The 9,713-nt window shown below is 49.5% G+C and overlaps 1 protein-coding gene across 1 annotated transcript; it reads right to left on the bottom strand.

Annotated features, from left to right (window-relative positions):
* Positions 1–2,605: 2,605 nt before the first annotated feature.
* OCSTAMP (osteoclast stimulatory transmembrane protein) lies at positions 2,606–4,976 on the bottom strand. Its single transcript, XM_009998775.1, has 2 exons — positions 3,933–4,976; positions 2,606–2,944 (listed from the first exon to the last, which is right to left on the bottom strand). Exons 1-2 carry the CDS (start codon positions 4,974–4,976, stop codon positions 2,606–2,608), a joined length of 1,383 nt encoding a protein of 460 aa, XP_009997077.1.
* Positions 4,977–9,713: the final 4,737 nt, after the last annotated feature.

The raw sequence follows: 9,713 nt of genomic DNA, 5'->3' as shown, positions 1-9,713 counted from the left end.
CTGCTGAACAACCTCTGCTCCTCAGGGCCTCCTTTCCTATTTCTCTTCCTGGGGTCCTGCTGACAACCCCAAGGGAGGTGAAAAAAACAAATTACTGCGGGGATTAAGCCACTTCCAGCCATGCTGGCAGGTTCACTCTGCTCACCCATGCAGGCTGCCCCAGGTCTCACCTCTGCCACACACTCCTTCAAGTTTAATTCCATTCCTGTGGTTTCTCCATGACTCTCCTCACTGGTCCCACAGGCTGGAAATGACTCAGAGCTCTTCTCCAACTCTCCCACTCAAGTGACCCATTTGTCACAGTTCCCTGGGTTTAGTTTCTCAGATGAAAATCTGGGCTCTGTGTTAAGTGGCACAATGGCAAAGAGCCAGCTTTCAACATCCCTTTTCTTCAAAACAGACTCATCACTTCACTATGAATGAGGTATGGCTGTATTTGATGACACCAACTCACTCTGTATAAACATTTTTCCATGGGCATTGACTCAGGGATATTCAGCATTCATATTCAACATGCTGTGTTTCCACATCAGTAAAACTTCACCTCTAAAATAACAATACTGGGTGTCAAAGTGACCTTTTCCTTCCTACATTTTAAAAAACCCCCACAACCTTCTGACACTGAGGAGCTGACAATTCGCAGCACAGGGTAACACTTCACGACACTTATTTCCTTCCTTTCTAAGTAACAAACACCATCACCTGGACAAAAGCCATAATTTTTTGCAACCCCATAACCCTTCCCTCCTCACCAGCACTTTGCAAGGTGTTCACCTTCCAAACTCAAAGGCTTCCCTTGCTGATTTAGCCGTTGAAGCCAAAAGCCCTACGTGAGGGTTACAGGGCTGAGGAGAGGGGTGACACCTGGGGCACAACCCACCTAGGGCAGGTGTCCAGGGCAGGGAAATTGACCCCTAAATGCAGGAAGAAAACAAGCCTCTGCTGCCCATGGTTCCCTGTCACTGAACCTGCTGAAACTGTTGTGATACCCACCAAAGAACTTCATAAAACAGCATCCTTAGTCTCTTCTGCAAAGTGGAAGTGGGAGCACATCTCTGCCTCACAAAGGGTTTATGCAGGCTGTGACTCAGGGCCAGGGCAGAGTGGCAGTACCTTGCGCTGGTTATTATCCTTCCAAGCAGCTTTAATTATATTAATCAAGGCTTGTCTGATGATGAATTTTAACAATTGAGAAGTGCAAAGTTCCCAGAATTAGTCTTGAGTGGTTAAAATTCAGTGGGAGCTGAAGAGGGTTCTAGAGAAGATGGAAATAACTGCCCGGGACTGGAGTCAGTTTTTATCCTAATAAATATGATTTCTGAGGCTGAAAATGGGTATTTCAGGAGCTGCCTCACAGGCTGCTCATCTGCCCTGCCTGGAGCTGGGCAGCACCTGTCTGGAGGATGCAATGGGACATTCAGAGGACACTTAGTCCTCTTAGTCCATCTCTGTGGTCTCATTTGCTCCAAACACCATTCTGAGCCTGGAGGGCCCATCTCTAAAACCAAGCCAGTCCCAGCACTTCACCATTTGAGCCTCCCCTCCCTGTGCTCCCATCTCCTCTAAAGACCTCATGCTGCTGGCAATTTAAAAAAAAAAAAAAAAAAAGAAGTATCATAATTTCTTACAGGTTAATGTGCATCTCTTGCAAATTTAGTAATAAAATGCCTCCTCAAGGAAAAGCTTTTTTTAAAGATGTGCTGGGTGGAAGGAAGGCAACTTGCTGCTGGGGTGCTCTGCTGGCTGAAGGGGCTCCCCTCTTCTCCCAGCTACTTTAACCTCTGGCTCCAAATCATTTTGGGTACTCAATGGGCACGTGGAAGTCTCTTTGCTTTCCCCAGACAGTGGAGCACGGGGCATTTTTTACAGAAATACATAACAAGGCCCCCTACTTGCTGTAGAGGTAGAAAGGTGTTTGGATTAATCAATAGAACAGCAGGGAATGAAGAAACCTGGGGAGCTGAATGCACCAGGTCTTTGTTAGATGGATGCTTCAAAACAAATAAATCTAGACTTACTTTGTTTTAAGCACCTCAGAAGCTGAGAGAATTCTGTGCATCTGGCTGCAGCTGCCACTTCACTTCTGTAATTTAATCTTATTGAGGCACATTATGTCAAATAATTGCCTTAATGAAGACTCTAATGAGAGAAAGAAGGAAAATAACAGAGCTGCTTTGAAGAAATGAAGCTGTGAAGTTGCTTTGTTTTTAACCTGCTCCTGATTTACCCCCACACACACCCCCTCCTCTGGCCCTTGACCTCACAGAGGTGTCTGATTTGTCTCTCTCCCAAAATCAACCCCAGATGCTGCCCCAGTGATGGATTTTTGCACCTTGGATACACCACCATATTTTCTGAGTTTGAAACAACCCAACATGTAAAACCAGCCTGGTTCAGACAAGTCCAGTCCCCCAGATCCTGCTGCATCCCTGTTCCCTGAAGATCACTGACTCAAACATCAAGTTTCTGTCCACCACTCCTGAGGTCCTCCAGGAACTTGGCCTAAATTGGAATGATAGAATCATTTAGGTTGGAAAAGACCTTGAAGAGTCCCCAGCCACTAACCACAGCTCTCAAGGCATCCCCTGCATTTCCCAAAGTACCCTTATTTTTTCACACAGTTTTGCTCCTTCTTGTGCTTCTTGGACAGCTTCTTGTAGAGGTAAAGTGCTCGTTTCTCCTCCCAGCCCTCGAAGAAGGAGCCTGCAATCTTTCTGCACAGGCGGCGGGCGTAGGTCCCCAGGAATGTGGTGGCATAGAGGATGCAGAAGAGCAGCCCCAGGACAAGCAGCACAGAGGGGTTGGGAGGTGTCGGGGGGCTGATCCTGCAGTGGGCAGAGCTGAAGTTCAGATAATGGTGGTAACTTCTTTCAAAGTCCCAAGGTGATAAATGAGAAGAAAGCCCGAAAAGTTTCAAAGTAGAGGGCAGGATACTTATTTCAGCCTGAAATAAAGAGAGTTGAAAGATCAATGGGGTATAAATGAATGAAAACCAACTGGTTACTATAAAAGCATCAGCCTGGGGGTGTGTAACCACTGTCACAGCTTGTTTGGGTGCACTAAGAGAAGGACATCCAGGTGCCTACACACTTCAGGCTGAGAGAGAATAACAGCATGATGTGTAGGCACCAAGCACTTGGCAGGGTGAGACCCAGTCCTGGCTGTCCTCCTTCCCTGCTGTTACAGAGATCATAACAGGTATTGGCTGTGTGGAATTTACAATGCAAGACAGAATCCAGAATCCAGTGGCACTAGTGGCTGCTTGTCTGATCATTAGGGGGTTTTTCTGAGCCCTAATTATTTTACTGTAAAGCAGGTGTCTGTGCTAAGGAGCCCCGGGGCTGGGGAGGGGGGCAGGCTCTGTGGCAGAAGAGAAAAGCTAAAAAACTAAACCAGAACTAGTGCAGATAAAGGATATCATACAAATAGAAACTGGGAAGGTTTGTGAAAAGGGTTGTACAGGGTGATAACAAATCCAGGGAGCAAGGGGCTTCCTCTTTAAAGAGCTGCCAAAGCAATAAGACAATACATCCTGACACCTAAGACATATTCACATCCCCCCCTTCCATCCTTTTGAGCTCCCACCTGCTCTGTGGTGGGAGGACAGTGCCAGAGGGACACCCATTCCTCCACCCTGCCTAGGGCAGGGCCCTGGAGATACAGGGATGTCTGACTGCCACGTGCTGTGCTCCCCTCCCTGCTCCCAAGGGGCTGCAGTTTGGAGCAGGTACATGCTGCTGTAGGATGCACTGGAAGGAGCAACAGAGCTTGTACCTCTCCTCCTTCCCCCCAGAGCCTGTCCCATGGCTTGCCCAGTTCTGCTGCTGGGGAGGGAAGTGATGCTGGTGTGACTAAGGCTGAAGCAATCCCCACCACCCCCCCATGACGTGGCACACAGTGGGCAGAGGAGCAGAGGGACCCCCAGCACTCACACTGTACTTGATGCTGAGAGTGACGGGCACTGCAGAGAACTGAGCAGCCCTTCCCACCGCCGTGTCGGCCACGCGGAACGCCAGGTGGTCCATGGCCACCAGCAGCAGCAGCAGCAGCAGGGCCACGGTGAGGAGCATGGATTGCACAAGGCACAGCAACGCTTCTTCCCGGGACAACTTCAAGCCTGTCGGTCGAAGGAGGTTTTTGGTTGAGCCCACCAGCAGATGAGATGCTTTTCTCTCCGCAGCTAAAGACTCCAGCTTCTTGGTGACATAAAAATTGTCAAAGCGGAGGTTGGTGAGGTAGTTTTTCAAATACCAGCTGGACTCAAAGCAGAGATAGAGCATGGAGAAGCCAGCAACCAGCCTGTTGCCTACTCGTACAGAGTCTTTGACCAGTACCTCAACAGCCAAAAAGTCCCTCCCAATTTTCTCACCAGCAAGGTGCAATTGCTGGTAAATCAAGGAGCTGTTCGTAAGCAGTGAGAACTGAAAATGACCATTCATGGGCCTGTGAATATTAATGGAATCAATGTTTTCTTGGATCACACTCCCAAACTCCCAGGAAGCTGTCCCTAGCAGAGCAGTTGAGTTTAAAAGGCTCTCAGAGGAATTCTTGCAGATGCAACTGATAAGTTGCAGGATGGTTTTAATGTTGCTCAAGATGTTGGGTGTCAAGTTCACTGCTGCTATCATGATGCAGGTCGACAAGAGAAGCTTCTGGCCTTGCTTGGTGCCTAACGTAGGCATGATCATACTGAAGACACAGCGGGCAGGATGCACCAGGAAAAGGGTCAGGAGAAGAAGCAGACTGAAAGAGGTGGCCATTGCAACAGAGAAATGCCAGGAATACTCCAGGGATGCAAACATCCAGTTGTAGAAGAGGCCTCCTATCACGGCTGTCACGCAGGAGCACTGCAGGAACAAGGTGCCCTGTTCTCTGCTGTTTGCTGGGACAGGCTTGGAGTAAACCAACCACAGGTCTGACACGGTCCTGTGCACCTTTGGGAGCAGAAAGTCTTCACAGTAATCACGGGCTCTCATCCTGTGCAAGAACAAGTACCTGGGTGTTAGCAGAGGAAGTTTGGAAAGGCACTAATTAGGGGGCTTTCTCGACATGATCACTCATGGGTCTTTGTAATGTCCTTCTCTGAGTGCCCCTGGTCTCCACTTCTCTGCTAACCTGAGTAGCTGGGACTGAGATCTTCCCTGGAAGCATGCAGGATAGGGAAGTTCACAGCATTTCTTCACAGAGCAAATGCCAAGTATCCTCTGGCTGCTCCCCCTCTAATGCAAGCACAGGGCAGGACTGTATTATTCTATAAAAATCCTAATAAAGTCGTTCAGAGGGGCCAACTCCTTAACAGTGGCTAAGACTTGATTAGTGGTTATTTAGAGGATGCTGGAGGAGGCTGCTGTGGAAACAGTTAGACCAGCTCTGTAATTACAAGATGTTCAATGGATAAGAGGCAGTTGAGTGGGAGTTTCTGCTCTCTCTGCCTCTTAAGAGGAGACCAAACAAAAATCTTCAGGTTTAAGGTTGACAAATACAGAACTGATCACAGAGAACAGTTTCACACTGAAGCTCCAGTGCCAGGGGAAACCTCCAGGGATAAGAATTTGGCCCCTGCAGGCAGGATGAAATGTCCCATAAAGCTATTTCAATATCTAATGGAAACAAACTTTTGGGAAAGAATATAATTTCTCAGGCCTCACATATGGAGTCTGGTCTCCAGAGACCAGAAAACCTGGTGGGGAGAAGAAGTCTCTTCCCAGGATTAAACCCAGCCAGGCAACCCCTGCCCCCCCTGCCTGACAGCAGCCTCAGTTATCCTTTGAGGGAGAATTTTGATGAGCAAAGGAGGTTTTTCAGTGGAAAAAGGCCATACAACAGCTGTCGAGACAGAGGGAAGGAGACGGATTAAAGCATCTACATACCCAGTGGCAAAGAGGTGCCCCAGTCTTGCTTGAAAATTCTCCATGCTTTATTGCTCTGAGAGAGGATCCTGGATGCAGCTGCTGGGAGCCACAGGATAGGAAACCAAGGCACCAGGGAGCCAGGCCCCCCCCAAAAAAAAAGAAAAAAGAAAAAAAAAGAATGTTTTAAGGCAATTCAGATCAGAAATGCTGGCAATTCCTGAAGTGAGTGGGCAAACCTGGTGTGTGAAGGCCAGGGAATAACCCCACTGCAGGACAGAGCCAGGACACACAGCACTGCCTGGGCCTTGCACTTCTGATCTTACCTTCGTGGCAGGGAAGGCTTGTTTTCCTGACACACAGCTGAAAACAAAGTGAGTCAATGACATATGGACTGACGAAGATGAAATAAGCATCACATGGAGCATGGGGTGTCACCATCCCTTGTCAGGGAATCAGCTGACTTCTCTCACTACCCACCAGCAAGCAGCAAGGCTGGGATTTCCCTCAGAGAGAAGGGGAGCTTTTCCTCTTTCAGACTTCAGTCATGGAGCCAAGGACATGGCAGGATCCAGCAAACCACGAGCAGGTTCATCTCTTCTGGCAGGCTGCTTCTCCCTGCTGAAACTGTGAGCTGATGTGCAGGGTTCACAAACTGCTTCAAGGCTCATTTCCTTGTCCTGGCAGAGGAAGATGAAACTTCAAAGTTGAACCTTTGCCAATTTCCTATAGCAAGCAAATCACCTGTAAAGAAAACCCTACCATGTGAGCAGGATTCCCAAACTGCTGAGAAATTCCAAGGTGAACAAGCCAGGACATGTGGTCCCAATGGGATCAACTTGCCTGTCCCCTGGGGTGGGCAGGGCACAAAGGTCTCAGCCACCAAACCCACCCCCTGGCAGGCAAGGACCAGCCCGTGGTGTTTGCTCCTCTGGTGAGTTTCCCAAGGAGGATGCCACCCAGGAAAGGTGCACAACCACTGTCCTCCCTCTGGCACTGAGCTCATGGCTCACAGGAGCCTTCCCTGGCACCCCCAGACCTGCCCCTTGGCCAGACACTCTCACCCTGAGCTCCCCCTGGCAGGCAGAGGTGACACAGGGACCCGCTGTCCCTGCCCCAGCCCTGCCCCTGGGAACCGCCGGGATGTTCCCCTGCTCCCCGGGGCTGGGGAGGGCACAGGGCTGGAGGTCAGGCCGGTCCTCCCCTGGGGTCAGAGCACACGGGGCTGTGCAGGGAGCAGGGGGAGCGCAAAGGGTCCTCCTGGTGCCCTGGAGCACAGGCACGGAACGGGAAGCTCTGGCTCCAGCCAGGAAGCTGCTCCAGCCAGGCAGGCGTGAGAGAAAGGGCGTTTTCTGGAGCATCCGCAGCCATTGCTGGCACAGGCCATGAATTAGGTCTTTAATTCAATTTTCAGACTATAAAGGAGCACCCCAGAAGGCCCATACCTGTGTTCTGCAAAACTCACCAGGTTCTCCTTAGTTGCTATTCTGAGATTAAACTTCCTTCTCCCTGTACCTGTGAGCCCCTGGCACTCCAGCCAGCCTGAGCTTTCTGCTCCACACAAAAATGTTAGTAATAAAGAACAAGAAAAAACCCTCAAGTCCACATCAAACTGATGTTTTCTGAGCCTCCTACATCACCTGGCAGAGAGGATCTGAAGTCTGCAGGGGAGCTGTGCTTGCCCAGGAACTCCAGCCAGCACCAAGAAGCACTTGAGTGCCAAGGCAAAGCCAGGTTTTTCCTCTGGCTCAGCTCAGAACTGATCTCTGCAGGCTGGACTATCCTAAATCTAGGATATCTTCTGTTTTGTACCCCGAACTGATGACCTGTCACCGGGCTAGAACCACCCGTGCCTTCCTTTCCCCAGGACACAGAGAACAGGCCGAGAACACGGATCCCGGAGCGGGAGAGGAGGAGCAGGGCCCGGGCAGGACAGGGCAGCTCGGCGAGGAGACTGTGACACCTTGTGGTGACATTCAGCTAACGGCCCGCCAGGTCCAGGCTCGTTTCGGCTCAGGAACTTGAGATGCCTGCGGATGGGAGAGTTGTAAGGAGCACTGAGGCAGAGCAGGAGACACGCAGGGATGTGCCCGCCGGGCCCCTGGCTGCTCCGAGGTGGCATAAAGGGGCTCCTGTCTTTACAGAGCTCAAGCTCTATTTTCCTTCTCTATCATACCTGATTCAGACTATTGAACACTACAGTAGGAAACAAAGAAGAGAGCCACATGCCTGCGACTTGCCTGCTGGAACTGTAAGACAAGAGAGGGGCTTGTCTGCAGCAGTGCCAGGGAGCACAGCCTGGGTTTGCTGCCATTAGGGGGTAGGGACTGAGCTTCACCAGGACAGAAATTTTAAATCCACTTCTGTTTTGCAGGCTGCCACCCTCCCAGAGGGGGTCTTAGGGCAGTCCCAACACGAGCCTCCCACCAAGAGACCTGAGAGGTCAGCCTGTAGTGGGAGGGTGACCCGGTGGTGGTGGCAACCACAGGTGGGGGTGCAGGGGAAAGGAGCAGCTGTAACATCACAGGGAGAGCAGGGGTTACAGGAACTACGCAAGTTAAGAAAATAACTGAATGAAGAAAGTGAACAGAGAGCTAAAAATAGGATGATTTAAGGCTGAAGATATTTCTCCATGGCAATCTCATCAGCACCTCTTGATGACGTTATTCTGCCAATCAAGAAACTGAGGGTGTGGGAAAGAGGAGCCCATTAGTGGTGATTCTTTGCTTGTTAAAATCCCATGCAAGAAACTTCTGGTGACACAGAGCCAGGCCATGTCTTCCTAGGCTTCTCCTAGAGAAATACAGAAAAGTCCCAGCAATATCCAGCAATGTGATAAGGGAACTAAATAGCTGAACTTCCCCTACCATGCTGAGCTTTCATTTGTTTCAGGAATCTTTCCTCTTCCCTCTCAAACTCCTAGCATCGCTGCTGGTTGCAAACAGGCTGAGCACAGCCCCAGAATCACTCACCTCTGTAAAGACCCATGTAGCAGCACCTCTGTGTGAACTGCTTGTAAAGCAACTCGAATGCTTCTGGCATAAAAGATACTACAAAATGCTTTCCTACTGTAAATAAACCAGGGTGATTTTCCTCCGAGCGTCTCAGGAGAACATGTGGATGTGGGTCCAGGATTGGACAGGGAACATCAAAGGAATAAAGCAAGAGATATTCTGGATGTTGAATTTCAATGCATGAGTGGCATTTCCTGTTCATTAAAATTCACAAGGAGGCTGCAAATGTGAATGGCTTTTGTGACTGTTGCTGGAGTTTTGCATTCCCAGAGAAACGGGGCATAGGCAGGCAAAGTGCCTCTAAAATAACACAGTCCAACTTACAGAAGGTTAGTACAGCACTTGCAATACCCTTTCCTGGGAATTTTCATATCTCTGCTCACATCACAGACCCTTTCAAGAGTAACAGGGTTGACTTACCATAAAAAGCTGATTTCAGTAAATTTTAGTACTAGCAGAAGCTAAAGAGAAATTATTTACACAGTTTGCCTTTGAACCCCAGAAATATTAAATCTTAACATCTGCTTTAAAAAATAATAATAATAAAAAATTAAAATCAAGCTTGCCAGACTAGTCCTGCTGTCACTGAGCCTGGATATGAAAAAGCAGGATTAGGTAATGTGGTTGTTCACACACCTTTAGCCAGATCCTCAGGGAGCCCCAGGAAACACACAGAGGCTGCTGAGAGAGCTGGCAGAAGCCAGGTCTTTGCCTAAAGCAGAGGTTTAGGGTGCAGGTGCTCCTCCTACCTTTCCCAGGTCTGCCAAGGCCTGTGACCTTGTGTGACCCTTGGCAAACCACTGGTCCTCTCTCTGCCTCAGTTTCCCATGTCCACACAGAGATAACAAAC

This window comes from Chaetura pelagica, unplaced genomic scaffold (genome assembly GCF_000747805.2).
Source record: "Chaetura pelagica isolate M959 unplaced genomic scaffold, ChaPel_1.0 scaffold275, whole genome shotgun sequence".
Classification (NCBI taxonomy): Eukaryota; Metazoa; Chordata; class Aves; order Apodiformes; family Apodidae; genus Chaetura; species Chaetura pelagica.
Note: the sequence above shows the minus strand (reverse complement) of the source record. Positions and strands in the feature narration are given on the sequence as shown.